Genomic DNA, 19,055 nt, shown 5'->3' on the forward strand with positions numbered 1-19,055 from the left:
ACTACAAGTAGTCTTCCTGCTTGCTTTCTCACACTGCCAATCCCTCACTTTTCCATTCTTTTTAGATCTCTCTTCCACTGTCATTCTCCTTGCACACCCCACGTCCTCCCACACGCCCTCTTATCCAGTTGCCCAAGATGAAGCCACAACAGAGGTCAACCACCAGCATTTCGACTGCCAGCCTCTCTGATCATCCATCCTGTCATGGTCCACCTTGATGCAGCGTCGGAGTCTATCCGTCAAAATTTGCTCTAATTCTCTCCACACCAAAACATTTGTGTTAACCTTTCATTTGATCTCTCCTTATTGATTCAGGTAGCAGATACAAGGTACTCTGGGAAGATCAGAGTGGAGTCATCCCACATCGTGTGATAGAAAAGGCCGTTTGTGAAAGTGGCAAGAAATTACTTTCAATGGTCACGTCTGTACTTGTGTGTTTAGGTACCTGTAAGTTAAAAAAAATATTTTAAAAAAGAGTGAAATGCTAACATGAGATCATAGGGCTAAAAAGGCATACTTTTAAATGTAAGGATTATTGTTAGAACTTTATACAAGCATTAATCACTTTGATGTAGCATATATGACCCAAACATGAAGAGCAATTGTAGGACTTGTGATCGACTTTGTCATCAAAGCAGTGAATTCCCACAGTTACTATAAAAAGTGGATTGATTCATACGTTCATCATCTAACAGTTTGAGCATCTTTATCATGATATTTTGCAAAATACATAATCTTCAAAAGCACAACCATTAAATGGCAACATTTTACTCATTTGGCTGAAATAAGACGCATCTCTTTTCACTGTACTGTTTTCACGTTGTCATTTGGTACATTGTTACATGATTATTAATGATGGATGAAAATTAGTTTTTTCATTCAAACAACATAACCTTTTACTTGGCCTTCATGGTATGTAGTCATGCTGATAGCCTTTATTTATCTATACAGTTTTTGTGATTGTTCCATACCTGGCGCACCCCTTGTGCACAGGGTATGGTGTCTTCTGGTTTACAGAGCTGTAAACTCAGAAACAGCTGAGCCACAGTGGTTCATTGAGAACACATCTGACCTCAGCTGACTTGATGGAATTAGTGTGAAATGCTTTTTGTTGATCAAACAGGCACAAATAGAAACAGCTTGGTGTGTCTTGGCAGGTAATGGTTTGCAGTGGTCAGTCACCCAAATTCAGCCATGGATAAGCACAAGAATAACTATAAATATGGTTACACATTCTAACCTTCTGACAATATTTGCCTGTTTTTTTAACAAGATGGTTCATTTGAAATTTCTGGAAATCTTACAACCTAGATTTAGCATAGGGATAAACAGGGAGAGACAGGCTGAAAGGTTGCAAAGTTAGAGTCAGGCAGAGGAGGAGACCAATAGTGAGTGAATAAACCATTTGTTTGTCCCTCTGTTGTCCTCCCTGGCCTTGCCTGGTGCTTGGTGCCTGGCGTCCAGGGTAACTTCCTCTCATAACGACTGCTGCCGTCCGTGTATTAGCATTTTCACAGCAGTGAGGGCAACATTCAAGTGTGTGTGGGCTTTACTGCTTGACTGCTTGCTTCAGGCCTTATTATGCAGGGACTGGGGAAGACAGAGAGAGGAGAGCAGGTCCGAGACATTGACCTGACGTCGCTGAGGTCCACCATGCCAGCCAGCGGGCCTCTGCAGGTTAGTGCATCCAGAAAAATGTAGGTGTGTAGCAAAAGGAGGTAAAGGAGGGACATAAAAAGACAAAGAAGAAACTGTAGAATTTTGCAGAGTGATGAATCTCTTTCATTGGTCAGCAGTGGCCTCTCCTGACTCTGTTCTTTCTGTTTACTCTTCCCTTCTCTCTTTTATCTTCCTTTCTTTCTCTCGTGGTCTGTTACCTTGAATCACTGCTCCTGTCTTGGCTTTACCACAGAACTGTGGTATGTCCTGCCTATGTGAGAGCTGAGGATCAGAAGGTTGTTGTTTGCCTCTCTGGGCTAGGATGAGCTTCTGTACTCTATTCCAAGACTAAGATGTCATCAAAACATCCATCAAATATCAATTAGGACCTGAGTGAAAAGGCTAATAATGTCCTCTAATGTAGCTGTGGGTCATAGGAACAGGCATTCTCTAATGCCAAAGAAAGAAGGGTCATTTTTGGGTTGGAAACCTGATACATTAGACATGAGACCTACAGTATTTTCATGCTTAGAATCATTTGTGGGCTTTATTAAGTTATATTTAATTTTTTTTTATGTGACTAATATTGCAGATTGTCTTCTGGTTTCTTTTAGATGCCTTTAATCCTTGCTGTCTTCTCATTTACGCCATTTGGAAATTAATGCAAATACTCATGTGCCTTAAAGCTGCATTCTGTCTACAGCCAGCAGGGGATGATTTCTGGGGTTGCAAAAAGAAAGATAACTATTCAGAGGTGGAAATTACCCTTTTTTTTTCTTGATCCGATGCTCTTATAAGCAATACTTTACTTTGGTTAACTTTTTACTGAGTAAATATAGACAGTTTCAAGTGTTATTCACATATGAGAACCTTTCAATGAATCACAGTGCTATTAGGAGTAGAATAAACAAATTGTTTGGGGGAGAGCTATCTCGTGACATGTCGCTACCCTGCAAATGTTCATAGTTTTAATGGTTTTTAGGCAGATCCTAAATCCTCTCTTAATGTCCTGATTCACAGAAAAAGAAGTTTGTAGCAGACAACGTAATGATTTGTGTATTTTTATTGAGATCTGAAAGTCCAACATTTTTATACACTCACTACAGCCCCATGGAAGCACTTCTACCAATCTCACATTTGTAAAACCTGATGGCACTCATTCATGTTACCTGCAAAGCACCTCTAAATCTACCACTCATGAATGTGATCTCTGTTTCTGTTCTCTCTCTCTATTGACATAAACTGGGTTAACACTCACAGTTTTAGACATTTACTTCCACTCTAAAACATCCTCTTGTGTTAGGATCAGCCCCCTTGTACGTCAGTTAGACCATGAAGCATTCATGAAGTTATTGTGAACTGTACAATGTATCTGCACGACTTTGATATTGAATACAATTACTGTTCAGAGACCATCGTCCATTTTGGAATTAGAGACCGACCAGGATTGTGAATGATGCACCATGAGTACTGACAGAAAAAACAAAGACCCCACCAACTACAATCCCAGACAAGATAAGAGCCTATTGCAGCTTTTGGCTGCAATCTAACACTAGCTATGGCTGTAATAACCACATCATATGACTCGGGATGTTTTCTCACAGAAGCCAAGTCCTCGCCACAAAGATTAATTTCAGTCCTCGTGGCTTTATCATATGTCAACAGATGTAAAGAGGAGAGTATGTGATCTCCACCAAAACGGAAATGAGTATGAGGATGCATGTGCACATATGTGACCAGGCATGTGTGCCTCAGCAAAATATACATCCTGTAAGTCATGCCAGCTCAGTCTTGTGGTTGCATATGTGTTAAGCATCTCATAGGTCTTCGCTGTGTTGTTTTAGCAGCCAGATGGAAGCTACTGTGCTTATATTTTAGAATGCAGTAGGTGTAGTGGTGCAGTATGTTACAGTAAATGCAGCGACAATGTGAAAAGACTTAGAAATGGAGTATGCTATACTCAGCTACATACTGTAATTAGACGTGGTTTGACCTACAACTTTAAACCTCTGCTGGTACTGTACAATGATCACAAAGTTGACACATATCTTTATGAGTTACTGGTATATTCTGAGGCTTGCCTGTAAGCTTGTTGGTATAAATATGTTGTTTCTTAGTGACATAAATTAACTTGAGTGGGACTGTCTGTATTTACCCTGAAAATTTTATTTGGATGAAAACTGAATTTATATAAGCTGCTGTGAGACAAAACTTTTTGTATCAACCAATCGCACCGGACTTAAAATCTTGTTCGACACCTCTTGATTTACTCTGTCTTGATGATAACGATGATGCAATTGCATCTGAATGGATCTCTGTGCTCATGATTCTTCTGCAGAATCAAAACTTATGATACACTTTTACACGCTCAAAACGGAGCGTTTGATTTGCTGAAAGTGGATTTATGAGGTTTTCATTTGTTGTCTGAGTGCAGCTATCATGATGAATGTATTTCTATGGTGTGAAGGCTTTGCACCTCCAAGTCACTCTCTATGTATAGAGCACAGCAACAGGGTGCGGAGCGCTGATACAGAGTTAGTAGGAGTCACACGGGCTCTCCAAGCATGAGTGTCATGTTTCAAAGAAAGAGCAAGAACATATTTTCAGAGAACAGTTACTATGTTTAGTAGCTACCGTAAGTTGTGCTATACAACACATCTTTTATCTTTAATATTTCTTTTTTAGACATCTATCACACTAGAAACCATTTGAATCTATCCACTGGTTTAACATCCACTGTGTCCAACAGATTCTACAGCACTAATCTCATCCTCATCTGGCAAGAGGATTGATTTAGTTTTTTTGCTTTTTTGCCAAATGGAACTCATGAAATGGCCGATTGAGGTCTACTCACCTAGTCTGTCCACCCATGCAGAGTAGTACCTTAGGGCTTATGTGGAAAGTATTTGCATAAAGTGTATTTGGTCTTGAAAGAGTCACATAACGGTTTAGAGCAGCCAAGTAAAAGTTTAATTTGGAAGATAGCTCCAGGATGGATGTATATCATGCCCATCTGTCAAATACTGAAAACCTTATGGACACGTACTGCTTTTCTTTCTTTAAGACCCCTTTTTTCAGGGAAAAAAAGTTTAACATATCTGCTGAGTTTTGGATTAAACCAAGTCGAAGAGAACATGTAAGGATCTGACTTTTCGTGTATGCTGCTTGCACTTTTCCATAGTATCAGGATAAAATTTGGTGATTGTGCCAGTCTATTGTCATTTTTATGACAATAGCATTTTCTAATCCTTGAAAACAGCAGCAAGAAGTAATTTAGAGGTTGAGGGTACAGTTCAACGATCTGTTCGGATTAAGAGGATTCGTAACTGAATAAAATGACTCAAAAGCTTAAGGAAAGGTGCTTCAGTGATTTTTTTTTAATATATATCTCAATTGGACAGAACCCTCCTGAATCATCCTCTACCAAAGGAAAAGAGATTGAACTGTCCCACTGGAGCAGCAGGAATCAAACTGGAATTTAGTCACATTGTCAACAATTTAATATGAGGACATATTTTTAAATAAAATTCTGAACATATATTTTTTGATTATCAAGCTTTTTTTGTGGTCAAGGAAAAGTGTTAAGGAGAAGCCTGATTCTGATTCACAGCCTGATTAGCACCCTCCTTTCTTCTCAAACTCAGTCTCACTAGAAATTGTGAATTAATGACATTCGTACGCATGTCCAGCAGTTGTAGTTTCACCATCCTGGATCAAAAATAAACTTATAGTCTTAAACTGTGCAGTCTGTAACACTGTATAGTTTTCTAATGCCAGCTATGTATTTTTGATATGTAAATCTGTACATTTATATTACTTGTAACGGTAACCATGAGCTTAACTCCTTAACTCGTAACGTTACTTATTATTGGTCGGGAGTAATATTCTTACAGCGGAAATAAAAAAGTCAAAAGACTGCACGTCTCTTGTCTGAAGGTAGGAACTTAAACACCACCACTTATCCCCTCCATTCTGCTAATATTACTTTCTTATGCTAGAGTGGCAGCTGTCAATATCATTATGCCGTGAGCGTCAAAATTGACGCGTCGTGACAGGAGTGCAGATGTCATCAGTAGTGTGACGAGAGCAGTATCACAGTAGAGAGAAAGCAGATGGAAAATTTCCGTTTTGTGAAGCTGATCCGAATTTTTCACAACACAAGTATTTTATCTGTCATGATATTGTGTTGTCAGACCATTTCAGTCACAATATGCTGGGAATGCCTGGGCTTTTAGGTTTTGAAATGACAGCCTAACCTCAGTTTAAATTAGGAATGGGGCACAGAACCACCTACAACTCAGCAATTATCTAATTTACAAAGTAGGAAGACGATGAGAAGTATTCAAAGATCACTGGTAGTTAAAAGCCAGCTTTTGTACACTTGTAGATTAAATCCTCAACATATTTTGTCAAGGATTACCACCACGTTCAAATATTTGATTGATTTCAGAACATCCACTACAGACACTTTTGATCTGCATGAACTTTTGCGAAGATCTAATTATTGGACGAAAGTCCTCCGTCTAATATGTGTCCAGACTTGAGGAACTAGATGATCTCAGTTGGTAGATAGGGTATTCTGCAGTCCATACTGTAGAAGTGTACCTCATTGAAAACCAATCAATTGGATACATAAGAACAAAAAAAACAAACATGGTCATCTAAATGAAAAAAGCAATTTTTTTTATTTTTTTAAATTAAGCTTAGAAAATTAAACAAAAAACAAAGAAAGAGACAAATGCGAACTCCATAATGGTGATAGCATTGCTTTGCTATTCTCAAGGCATAAAGCAAAGAACGACAGTTGATATCAAAGCAACCCTAAAAATAGGACAGTTATACTTCAGAGACGTGTAAAGTCATTTCCTAAATGCAAACGAGTTTGAGCTGGATATTAAATGACATTGAGAAGTGGGCAGGGGCAAGTCTGCAGGGCAGGTCTGTGCCTTGTCGATCAAAACAAGTAATATCAACAACAATAATATTCATGTTAATACCTAAGAGTAACATAATGATATTGCTGTTCCTCCAGTGTCTATTATCCATTAATTTTATTATATGTGTCCCTCAATGACCATCTTCTCTTTCATCTTCCTCCTATTTCTCTCACCCCCTAAAACACATTGCAGCGCTTTGTGTGTGTGTTTGTGCTTGTGTGTGTAACCCCCTCTTGGTCCTTACGTGGAAAATGCCACATTCTGAGAGTAGGTGTGAAGTACGAGAAAGTGTGTGTGTTTGTGTTGGCCTGTGTGATTCTGGGAACTTTTATCTGACCCAACCAAGCACATCTTTAAATGACATGGAAAGTTTAAATGACTGTTGTTGTGCAATGACTGAAATTATGTAACGGGTACTTAACGTAAGAGTTTTTATATCTCCAAACTGTTGCGTGTGTTTTTCCAGTTCTATGTGTATAAATTCTTCCAAAACAGAATACTGAGAACATAAGGCTAACCTGATCTCATGACAGAACATGTTGATTGGTTTCTGGCTAACAAACATTACTTGATGGGTGTGTATCTTGAGGACAAAACTGCAGCTGGCAGTCACAAGATTGTAATATGCTTATTCAATAAACATCATCAATTCTAAATTCTTATTTAGTCAAAAATGAAATAACTCAATCATAAAAGGCTATTTCATAGTCCACTTTTGCTTAAACTTGTAGAAGTTTAAGCAAAAGAACCAGCTAAAAATATTTCTGAAGGATCTTGACATTTCTGATGTTGGTTGTGTGTTTCAGTTCTCTTTATCTGACAACATCAGCTGCCTGGTGGCAGTTTCAGTCTCACTGGGGTCAGCACAGTTAATAAAAATGTTCATGACAGCTGGCCATGCTCATTACAACCGGCCACATTTAACACAAACCTGCTATAAGCTGAAAAAATCTGGAGAATTTACATGATCTCAAAATTGTTCTTGACAACAAATGGTTTGACACCTCCAAATGTGTGATTGCATGACCCAATACACAAATGTACATGCATGTGATTATGTTCTCTGTGCAGTTACAAGAGTTAAAGTCCTCATGACAGATCACAATCTTGAAACTCAGTGTGGATAATGCAGAGGCTTTTCTGCATTTGGGACTCCCAGGGCCACAATCCACCCTTTTACTGGTTATGGTTCCCCCTTAATATCAAAGAAATTGGCAGCTGCTACTCTTACTGCCTTGCCGAGCTTGACTTTCAAGGATGAGCATTAAGTTCTGTCCCCTTGTACTTTGTATGCACCTCTGTGATGAAGTTACCCAAAAACTCATCTGTAATAGTATTACATTAATAGCATTGTTCCACGGTGCAAAATGCTGCAGTTTCAGAGTAAAAACTAAACATTGTGCAACTATATTTTCTTTTTTCCATTACCTACAAATATCCACTAACAAATGATTAGAGTTTAAAAGTACGTGGGTAGGGTCAGAATTAATATATATGGTTTGGGCTGTTCATTCATTGTGCATTCCTGCTTTATCCTGTTCAGAGTTGCAGGGGTCCGGAGCCTTTCCTGGCTACCTTCAGGCAAAAGGTGGGGCACTGGACAGGTCACAACTGTACACACTCATCATATGGTCTCTGTAAATTGACCAGTTAACCTAAAATGCATGTCTTTAGAAGATGGAAGAGAGCTGAAGTACCTAGGGAAAATCCACAGCAGCACACAGAGAGTCTGCTAACTCCAGCTGAGATCTGAACCAGAAACCTTCTCTCGTTGTGAGGCAGCAATGCTAATCACCATATCCCCATGCAGTCATGCTCCATGCTATTAAGTACCATTATTATTATGTGTGTGTACACCACTCGCAAATTCTTACGTAATTACAGAAATTGGTGGCTTTCACTAGAGTTTTAGAAAGTCAAACATAACTTATATGATTGCAGGAGAAAGCAAAACTTCCATAAAGCAAGAGTCAGCTGGCTTCAACAGGCATCCGCTTATCCACACCTTCACAGGTGCAGCTTAAGACATAAAGGACAGTGAAGCTCATGTACAAACTAAAAAGCTCTTGTCTTATCACTGTAAGGTCAGTGAAGATGCAGGAAGAGTTGTAATCGATGTGCTTCAGTGTCCCTTCACACAGACTGAGCAAAAACTAACAAAAGCTGCTGTAAACCTCACACAGACGTCCAAAATTATACTACAGAGCCAACAAGGAAGAACTTAAGTGTAAGAATATATAAGAGCCTATTAGATGCAATCAAAACATTTTGGATTAATTTGCAGAAAAGTTTGAATCCAAAACTAAGCTAATCTTAATGTCTAATACTTGACTGTTTTGCTCACCACCCTGTTTCTCTGCTCCGTAGTGTGTTTATATTATCTAGTCTCTCCAGCTTATTGAAAGCTGGCTAAAGTTGAAGATACATGCCACCATTTGGGAAGAGGTGTGGTTGTTTGGGTAAAGCGTTTTGAAAAGCACACCCAATGACATATTTGAATCATTGGCCCATCACTCAAGTCTCTCGTCGTTTTCTCCCCGAAGTCATTTGAGAAACGAAACAAAAATTATGTCACTGTCAACACTTGACTCCAAGCAGAAGTACGTCAACCCTGTTAATGACAAACCGACAATCGTCTTCAGGAAAAAGTCTCCTTGTTTATGAGAGATTGACCATCATGATAGGTTTCTGTCAATGTTATTGCTGTTTTGTTTGGTCAGGTCTGATATAAAAATGGCTTATTTTACGTACTATTTCTTCTCACTTTTCTCAGTTTTCCCATATTGTGTCTCCCTTTCCTACTCATCTTTCTCCCTTTTTGTTTCTCATTACTCTACTGTATTATTTTTTTCCATGTCTCTCTATCCTACCTCTTCCTCTTTTCTCTGTCCAGGGGTTATTGCATGTTTTCTTTTCATTTTGGGGGGGAAATGACAGCTGACTGAGTTTGAATCTAAAACAGTTTTAGAGGAGTTGTAAATTCATCCGTGTGTGTGTGTGCGTGTTTAAAAACGTGAAAATATTTTTAGATTGTTTAGAGTGTGTATGAGCAAAAAAGCCACGATGAGTGATACCAGATGGAACTTGGATCCTCTCAGATATAAACAATCAAATTATTACACACACACACGTGCGCGCTCCAGGCTCCATCTCCAGATACTTAATTCTCCTGTTCTCTCTTTTTCTTAATCTCACAATTATATTCTCACAGTGAAAAGAGCAGATATACAGATGATTCTCCAGGATTTATGGTCTTTAGTCATCTGCCCTCTGTCTACAACTAGTGACAGCCTCATTCTCCTCTCTGCATGACATAGTTTACGATGACAGTCTTGTCAAATTAACTTAAGAGCATCCTTAAAACATGAGAATAAATCACTGGTAGCAGCTTTTAGGCCAATAGGGTTGTAACACATTGTTGTTCCTCGTCCACTTTGGATGACCTTACTTGCCAAGAAACAACAAGAAACCTCTTTTGCTGTTGCTGAGGCTCCCTCACTGGGACTCTAAAACGCTATAATTCACACATACATACACACACACCCACACAGATGTACATAAATCCAACGCCACCATATGTCAGTCTTTTCACAGGCACCCCGTGTGGCTCTGTGTGCACACCCTTCTCCCCACGAACGTCATTTAAAATTGTATCTCACAGAGGTGTTTTGTGTGCAGTGCTTGGAAAGCATCCATATACATAAAGAGGCACAGTGACGCATCTTTGGAAAGACGCATATGAAAACACATTAAGATGCATGATGTCATGAACAAGCAGAGTACTTGCTCAAATGCTGTATCAATATTGTGTGTTTATAGAAGTAAGACTGACCCAGACCCTCTCATCTTAATCCTGGAGAAGAAAGTGAATAAACATATCTGCCAAAACTTTTGAGCTGTTGCTTTAAGAGAGGCAGAAGTGATAGAAAATACAGAAACTGGGTTGTGAGGGGAGGAAAAGGTAGTTTGGCATGTGGAATATCCAAAAAAAATTGGAATTGCGTTGGAAGCATGCACACATTGTGTACACACAAACACGCAGAATTTGACCTTGAGTTTTTAAAGGGGGGGGGTGCCGGCTACCGGCCTGAGTGGTGCACGTGTGTGTTTGCGTTAATGGTGGGGTGATGTAAATGTAAACACAGATCTTTTTCTATCTGTATTTCTCTGCCCTCCGGCATGACTGTTAGGTCACCAGATAAGACCGGGTGTGTGTGGAAATGAACCCAGACCTGAACGTTTCCTATCAGTGCTGTGTGTGTATGTAGCTGCCAGGATGTGTGTGCATGTATTTACAGAAATGCATGTGTGTGGGTGAGCAAGGGGTTAAGCATGAGATAACAGTCTTTGTATGCAGGTATCATGTGTATGATGTTAGCTTATTGATTCACTCTGTATAGCTCAGTATTAAAAAATAAATACACTTCAGTCCTGTTTTTCCATTACAAGCTTCAAATAACAAATAGGTACAAAAATGTTTGGATTGGATCTTATTATGTGAGAATGCTATAGCAACAAAGCCCAAGTTAGTTATTCAAAAGATTTGTAAAAATCAAGCTCAGTTGTTTGTATTTTCGGATTGTGGCGAGTTTTCACATACTCCATTTTCAGTGACTTCAGCATTCTTCAGCGCTCTGAGGTTATGAGTGGATGTGCAGCAAATGTATGAAAACATTGCTGACCGCACGCTACCATTATGTGTGCAGTGGCCCATTCTGACCATGATGACTGTTGATTGTCAAATAGAGGAAAAATATCCAGCAGCAAAGCATCTTTTCCTGAGATAAAAGCTGCTCCAAGACAGAATGGAGGGAAGTTCATGAGCTAAAACCATGGCAAGATAACTACAAGTGAATATTTACTATGTGTGGGACTGATTCTGAGTATTATTCTCCCTTTGAATGACTGAGATACTCAGATGAAGCCAAACAAAAGGACTGGAGATTTCCTTTGTAACATATCAGATATAACAGTCCCTTGCGGTGAATATTCAATTTGATAATTATCACCAAACTTTGCAGTTTCCTTCAGCTCCACGAGTTCAAGGGTAGCCCAATTTTTAGCTTTTATGGCCCAAACCATTGATGTCCATTTATCTCCATCCATTTAATTTTTATATTTAAGTGCTGTTAATTACATAAGAGGTTGAAAATTATATCATGAGACACTTATGTCATAAATTAGAAAGCAGGGTTTATAAAGGAGTAAATTACGAGCTTCACCTCTTGGTATGTATGAGGTGAACATGTTGGATTTTGAGGTTAGACTTGCTTTTCAGATTACACTAAAAAGTTTGCATGAATTCCACAATTTAGGTCTTAAATGAGACTTGATGAAATCTCTTTGCTTTTCAGATGACATTAAAAAGTTTGTATGAATTCCACAATTTAGGTTATAAATGATCATAATGCTCTCCAAACATTCACATTATAATTTCAGCTACAGCAGGTAGCTGTTTTCAGTCAAATTAAAGTAAATGAACAAAAGCAGATCCCACTGAGTGGTAGGTCTATACAGTTTCTAAGATGGTACACCTCAGCTCCAGTCCTCCGGTGCCACTGCCCTGCGTGTTTTAGATGTTTGCCTGCTTCAGCATATCTGGACTGGAGATTTGAAGTCAGCTCATCTGCTTAAGAGATGCCAAAAATATCAGAGGCCAAAAAAACTTGCCGTCCAAACCGTATATATGCAACCAAGAAACAAAACCTCTTTAATTTGTGTGATACAAATGCATCAACAATGACATGGTAACAAGCTGTTTTGCTCCATATTTACAGTATTAACAGTATAATCTATATATCATTCTATAAACATTTTCTGTCTAAAAAAGAAAACACAAGATATATCATCATGCTTTTTGATGGTGTTTAATGTATATTCATGTATTCATGTATACAAACTTGAAATGTTCTAAAACTGTCAGTCAAACAGGCGATGTAAAGAGAAACGAATGACTCAGATTAAAAGGTTGAAATAATTCTATCTGCACTGATTTGTTTTTTGCACAAATCCTGTTCATTCGGAGAAGGTGAGGACCCATTCAGAACAAACGTATTTTAGTTGACATGATGGAATGGTGTGAGGTAATGTCAGATTTTGCTCATGTGTAATTGCAGAAAGTGGCAGCAATACAGGCGTGATTCAAGGAAAGAGCAAGTGTGGAAGGCAGAGGTTTCAGTCTTACCTCATCCCGTCTGTCCCTGAAGCCCCTCGGTGCCCGTAGTGCTCATAGGACTATTGTTGACTTTATCCCAATGAGATCATGCTAACTGCGAAACAATTCACCCTATTATTAATTGTGCTCTTTGAAACCATAGTGGCACTGAAAAAGTTGGAAGGGGTCAAATTTGTGCTAAATAACCCCCTTTTTGTTTGCCTACCCACACACATTGAACAGATTATCAATAATGACTTTAACATTTTTTTCATACCGTGCTGTTTCTATGTTTTCCCAAAATGCATCACATTACATTGCTTCAAGAGTCCTGAAGAATTTAGTTTGCGAAGCTACTAAAACCATGTAGTTAGATAGTAATTAGCAGTTATGTCGTAAACTGTATGAACAAGCTTGTACCTGCACGCTGCGATGCAGATGCATTTTGAATGTTTCACAGGATTTCTCTGTCAGTGTGTCTACATAACCCTGCTCTGAGCAAACATATACATCATATTTACGAGCCTCTGAGGAGGCACCTTTACTGTTCTATAGAATTATGTGTGTGGCTGTGTGTCTGTGTGTTGCTTTTTCAGGAATATCCTTCCAAAGCAACAAATGAAACTCTGACCTTTACAGTAAAAATAAACATCCAAGCCTTCTCTTGAACAAATAGACGTCAATTATTTTCATTGAGCCAAATGTATAGGAAGCAAATAAACCCAGCATAGCAAAGGAGTTGATTTTGGCACATACTGGAAATTGTGCCACTTGACAGTAGACCTCAATAAGATTTGTTGCTTGACAGAACTTAAAAGACTGTTAAAAAAAAAATTCCATCAGTTTCAACATATGAAAGAAAATGGAAATTAATTGGATTGAATGATACTTCATTAATCCCTAAAGGATATAACTGAATAGACAGATAAATAATCAATTAAATAAAATGCACAAGAAAAAAAACTGTTGTGTAACTAAGGTTGGTCATGTGGATATGCACAGAATTTAGAAACTGATTTGCTCAAAATGTTACATGATATTTTACTTTTAATTATTTAAATATTTTACCTGTTACTGATTGGCAATTGATGTCATATACCTTTTTGTAATTTTATTGACAGCAACCAAAACACACATGATACAATTTAAAGTTGCAAGACTCGTGGTGTCATTCCATGTTTCTCCGTTCTTTCAGAAAAGTCTGTTACGACCCCACACAATTCTGTTTCTGTAAAGTGTGCACATGTGGTTTTTATATGCATATCAAGCTCATTTAGACATGAGCAAAGTATTTGACAAATTTGCCTACTGTTTTTTTGTGTTATATGTAAAAGTTTAAACTGATAACTGAATATATAGATCTTCTATATGTTTGTAAATGTAGAATTTGTTGTGCTGAATGTTGAGAGGCTTTGTCAATATAAAAAAGCAGCAGTAGAGCATCATAGCCGTGTGGTTCCATGAAATGAGTGCTTGTTCAGGTAGCTTTGCTCAGGGTTAGATCTACAGTATGTTGATTCCTACCTTACCACAGTAATACAAACTCTTGTGCAAGCCGCACAGAGCTTTCTACTTTGTTTCTTTAAGCATACTATACATATGCTGATAACAGCGAATGTAATCACAGCTTCTTTTGGAAAGTACTGAAATATACCCATGTGACCTAGTGGAATGTTTCACCTAATGTGTAAAATGGCTTGTTTAACTGTCAGGCAGTTGTATGAGCTACCTTGACAAGCGTTTTGCAACATGAATAAAGGGGCACATTATATAAAGATGATGTATGTTTTGACATGAGGCAACATATGGTCACATGTGTGCATGAGCAAAAGTTCATCTAAAGTACCCAAAACATCTTTGTGCAGGCTTCATGATAAGAGCTGAGAAGGGTTGCCCATATTTGCATCGAAATAGTCACACATATTCACGTAAAGCTATGCTCTTGGTAAATGTATACCACTAAATGTGCTTTTTATATCCTGTATTTCTACATTTCCAATAGGGATTTACCATATGTGTATGCATTGCTGATGATGCAAGAGAAACAAAACATATATATTTACACTTTGTTGCTTTTCTTCTCATACACACTCATAAGTCAAACGCAGGATCACGTGTCATATGTGTGTACACAGAAAAAGAATAAGACCTTGACCTTGCTATTGTAGGCGGTTGGTTACGTCTGACTGGTTGTGCAGGCATTCAAGAACAGGTAACAACTGTGAAACTTTTTGGCAGCTGTAGATTTCAACCTGTCATATCTCAAGTAAAGAAAAAATGTTGTCAGGAAAGGTAATAAAACTGTCAACAACGATGCTGTATCTGTGACGTCTTGCTCGTAAATAGACATGCATTATGTAGAGAATTTAGTAAAATCCAAGCACAAAAGAGATGACTGAGAACTGATGATAGGAGCTGTCGCAGGGAGTGTACGAACAAGTGAGGCACACAGTTCCTTGCAGGGGGCCTACTGTTAAAGGGTGCTGTGGCTTCATCAACAGTGAGAGGCCTTTAGAGTTGCACAATCTTGTGGTGCACAGTTTGGTCAGTAATGTGTAAATAAAGCACAGAAAATGTTCTGTTCTCAAATGTATTTTTGGGACCTTTTTTGAAGACTGTCTGTCTCTTTAAATGTGCTATTTATTTATGAAGCATTGGCATAAAACAGCAGCATTCGTGGAACTAGGGAATTTGGAATGCCCACAAACACACACGGGAAATGTGTGTTGCGGACAGTGATGAAGGCCGTGCTATAAAAGCCAGGAAGTTGCTGGGAAGAATGTCCTGCAATGTCACACATGGCAGAAGGCTGAAAGCTAGCAGGCCTGAGGGAGGTTTAAACTCTAAACATCTGTGGGAAAACACATCCATTTTGAAAGAGTGACACACAAAAAAGAAAGCTCTCTGAAGTGCTACTCTTCCATATCAGGAGCTTTTGTTTTTTTTTTCCTAACATCTGTTCACACAACAACCTAACCCCTTAGGCGTATCTCCAAAACATGTCCACATGCACGGTACAGTGGAGCTATTTACACCATACAATATGTAAACTCACATGCACACATCCTGCATTAGTACGCCTATCCCACACTTCTCTCGTCTTGTTTGCTTTGGATACAGGCACTCTAGTGTAACTCTTATTCCAGATCAAAATGTAGTTATTTAGCTTTTAGGGTTCAGTTCATTACAATTACTCAAACCACAAACACTGTTTGAACTTGTGTGTAATCATCACTGTGTCGTTACTCTACTTAAGGGCTTAGATGACTCACAAATGTTCAATAAAACAAGTTTGTTGCTTTAATGATTTCTGAACTCATGCCCACGTTATGCCACACACGGAGAGTAAAAAATGCACATATGCATGAGCAAGTGCATCGTGGATTTCAGAAATGCTTGTTTAATGTGGTCAGAATCTTTTCTATGTTGCCCAAAAAAGTATTTTACATGTGCAGAAATGAACTTATTTAGGTGACAAAGGAAACGATATCAGCTAGCAGGAACAACTAGCTGGGTTAGCAATAATTAACTTGATTTTATTTCAAGTATGCCATGGAATCGCCTTTTCCACTGATGAATGACAACAAAATATTAAATGTGCTTGAGCAACTGAAGTTATGAATGAACCTCTTGGCTTTTCGCCTTAAACTGTCAAGTCAGTCACACTCTCCAAGTTCCTCATACCAGTCATGTCCCCAAACATCCCTCTAAATTGAGGCCTAATTCCTACTTAATTATGGGATCATGTTCTACAGAAAACTTTGGCAAATGACATTATGATGACATGCAAAAAATAAATAAATAAATCAATGTGAGCTTACAGAGTTGCATGCTGTGACAGTAGTGCTGTCTTGTAAGGAATGCTTCCCTGTTTCTTCCACTTAAAACATAAAACTTAAAAAGAGATGAACAAATAAAAATTGAGAAAGTAGATGGACCTTACTGGGAGTAACTCGGGTGCACTACAAAATGCAAGATCTACAAATCATAAGCCAGCATTGTTAGGAATCTGATGCAAATTTAACCCGTTTTATTTCGGCTAATTTGTTTGACAATTTGTTAAAAATACCTCACAATACATTAAGTAATGTGTTGATTTTATCAGTGACTATGTTGATAATGAGACTTTTTTTAGAAAGTGTTGAGAAAAACTGATGCTGATGCTCAAAATCATGTTTTTTCACATGCTGTGGACATGTTTAACCTTTGGAAATGATGATCAGAAATGGACAGGACTTTTAGAGGCTGGTCTTACAGTTGCAGCGTACAGACACTATGAGAGTCTGCAGATGTAAAAGGCACCCAAAAAGATAGTGATAGATTACAATGCAGTGTCCAAAAAACCAACGTGTGACATCTACTTTGCATTTTCAACAGGAGCCAGATATCTTTTTAAAGCCAGCACCTACCCGCAATAATGTTGCACTTACAGATATTTTTGCATTTTCTTCACTTCTGTGCTAGTAATCACCTTGTATTTTGTGTGTGTGTATTTTCTTTTAGTTGTCAATGGTTTTGCATCTGGTTGCCAGTTGTTGGAGAAACATTCTTGTAAAGTACAAGCAAAAGACTGTATAAATGTATAAATACGTATTGATCATAGGAAACACAGACTGTAAGATACTGAAGAAGAGTCAGCTCTGACCAGTGGATCTAATGGAGCCAGCTGAACATGACACCAAAACGGACAAATCTGCTTTTAAATTAGTGCATCAGACAGACTTGTCTAGCAGTGAATGTTAAGTAGAGAATGATCTTACTTATAAGCAGCCTGAAACTGCATCTGTAACATACTGTTATGTGGACTGTCTTGATTAAAACATTTAACTCTCTCACAGTCCACACAGCATTTCATGGTGTGTTTCAGAATGACTGGTGTGCAGTGGTCGGGTGGCAACACGTTCTTCGAGTCTGAAACATCAAAAAGAAAGATCTTTATCCTCAGGGATCTTTGCACAGCTAACTGTTGACCCCGACCTACTTAAAGGTAATGATAAATTAATAGCATTGATTTCTAAGAAAGATACAAATTATTACCAGCAATTTGTCATACTCTGTTGCACAGAGTCCAAACATTTGACAGAACTGCACCCTTTATGACAGGTTTGACATTACAGCAATAGACATGGAATTTCAGCTATTGCTGCTGTCTTCGTCTTCACAAAGACTCTTTGAGTCAGTCCCTACACTTTTCAAACAAGCCCTCCCTATAATAATAACCCTCAACAATGAGCAGTATATTTTTACAGCTCGACTAATCATGAGGGAGGGGGAGTTTTTACATCCTATTGTGTAAAGTACATGGGTATTTTCTCTAGTAATTGCTGGCAAATTATGTTGTGGGTATGTGCATTTTTAGAACTCGTGTTGTGGAGACACAAATCACTTTATATTTTAGGGGCTTCCCTTCCTTTCAAGGGACAAAAAATTGAATAAAATAAAATGATGAGGAAATATGGTTCTCTTTAGCCTGAACCAACTCTGCTACTGGTTTAAAACAGTATGGCTGGCATTCTGTTCATGAGGATGAGCATAAGTGTCTCCTGATGCTCTCCTCAAGATTTAAAGCTTTTTCTATAAGCCACTCTGAGGACATTTCCTTTTCATTTCAACTAGAATTTTTTTTTGTTTGTTTGTTTTGTCTTTAATGGCTTGACTTGACTATCCCAGTTCTCTCTCTGACGGGTTCAGTACGCCGTCACTATCACTTTAGACCTAATTTAAAACCGCAACATTACAGGAAGTGTAGCGATTTACCTGTTACTGATTGGCTCAGCCATCTCTGTATAACCATCCTTCTTTAAGGACTTTAATATAAAGGATGTTACAAGTAAACATGATGGAATGACATCATGTCATCAATTTCACTTTTAGCTAACCAAATGTTACCTTTCAAGGAAGTTCTAATCACTAGCTGCTTGTCAGCTGCATTGAGCAACAGTAAGAACTCCTTGTCAGGTGTAGCAGTCCAGCAGAAGGTCATCCAGTGAAGCTATTTGTGTAAATCTTCTTTCATTATGTATAATTAGACCCATAGGCCAGCCCTCTTGATATAAGCCTTAGTGATCTGAACATTGCAGATTAACTTTATGCTACGAAGCAGTGAGATAACTACTCTGGCTCTTCATTCTTGCCATTCCTACTTATCAACACTAAACTTCATCTCAGAAAAAAGCAGTTTGAAGACCGTAATAATGTCTCTGTTTACTTGTGTGTTTGCAATGTTGCCATGACAGCTTGGTGTGTGATTGAGAACACACTGGAAGTGCACACGCTGCTGGCATATGATACATATCCAGATCCAC

At 38.4% G+C, this 19,055-nt stretch overlaps 1 protein-coding gene across 6 annotated transcripts in view; it reads left to right on the plus strand.

Moving 5' to 3' along the window:
- Positions 1-1,433: 1,433 nt before the first annotated feature.
- The window catches only part of LOC140282775 (ninjurin-2-like), a 31,982-nt gene continuing 14,360 nt past the window's right edge, over positions 1,434-19,055 (plus strand). For all 6 annotated transcript variants that reach the window (XM_072377336.1, XM_072377334.1, XM_072377335.1 and 3 more), the window contains exon 1: positions 1,434-1,677. In XM_072377336.1, the coding sequence (XP_072233437.1) occupies positions 1,582-1,677 (96 nt within the window). In that variant the 5' untranslated portion in view covers positions 1,434-1,581. The remainder of the gene's footprint in view (positions 1,678-19,055) is intronic.

This window comes from Leuresthes tenuis, unplaced genomic scaffold (genome assembly GCF_036924035.1).
Source record: "Leuresthes tenuis unplaced genomic scaffold, fLeuTen1.0.hap1 SCAF_23, whole genome shotgun sequence".
Taxonomy (NCBI): domain Eukaryota; kingdom Metazoa; phylum Chordata; class Actinopteri; order Atheriniformes; family Atherinopsidae; genus Leuresthes; species Leuresthes tenuis.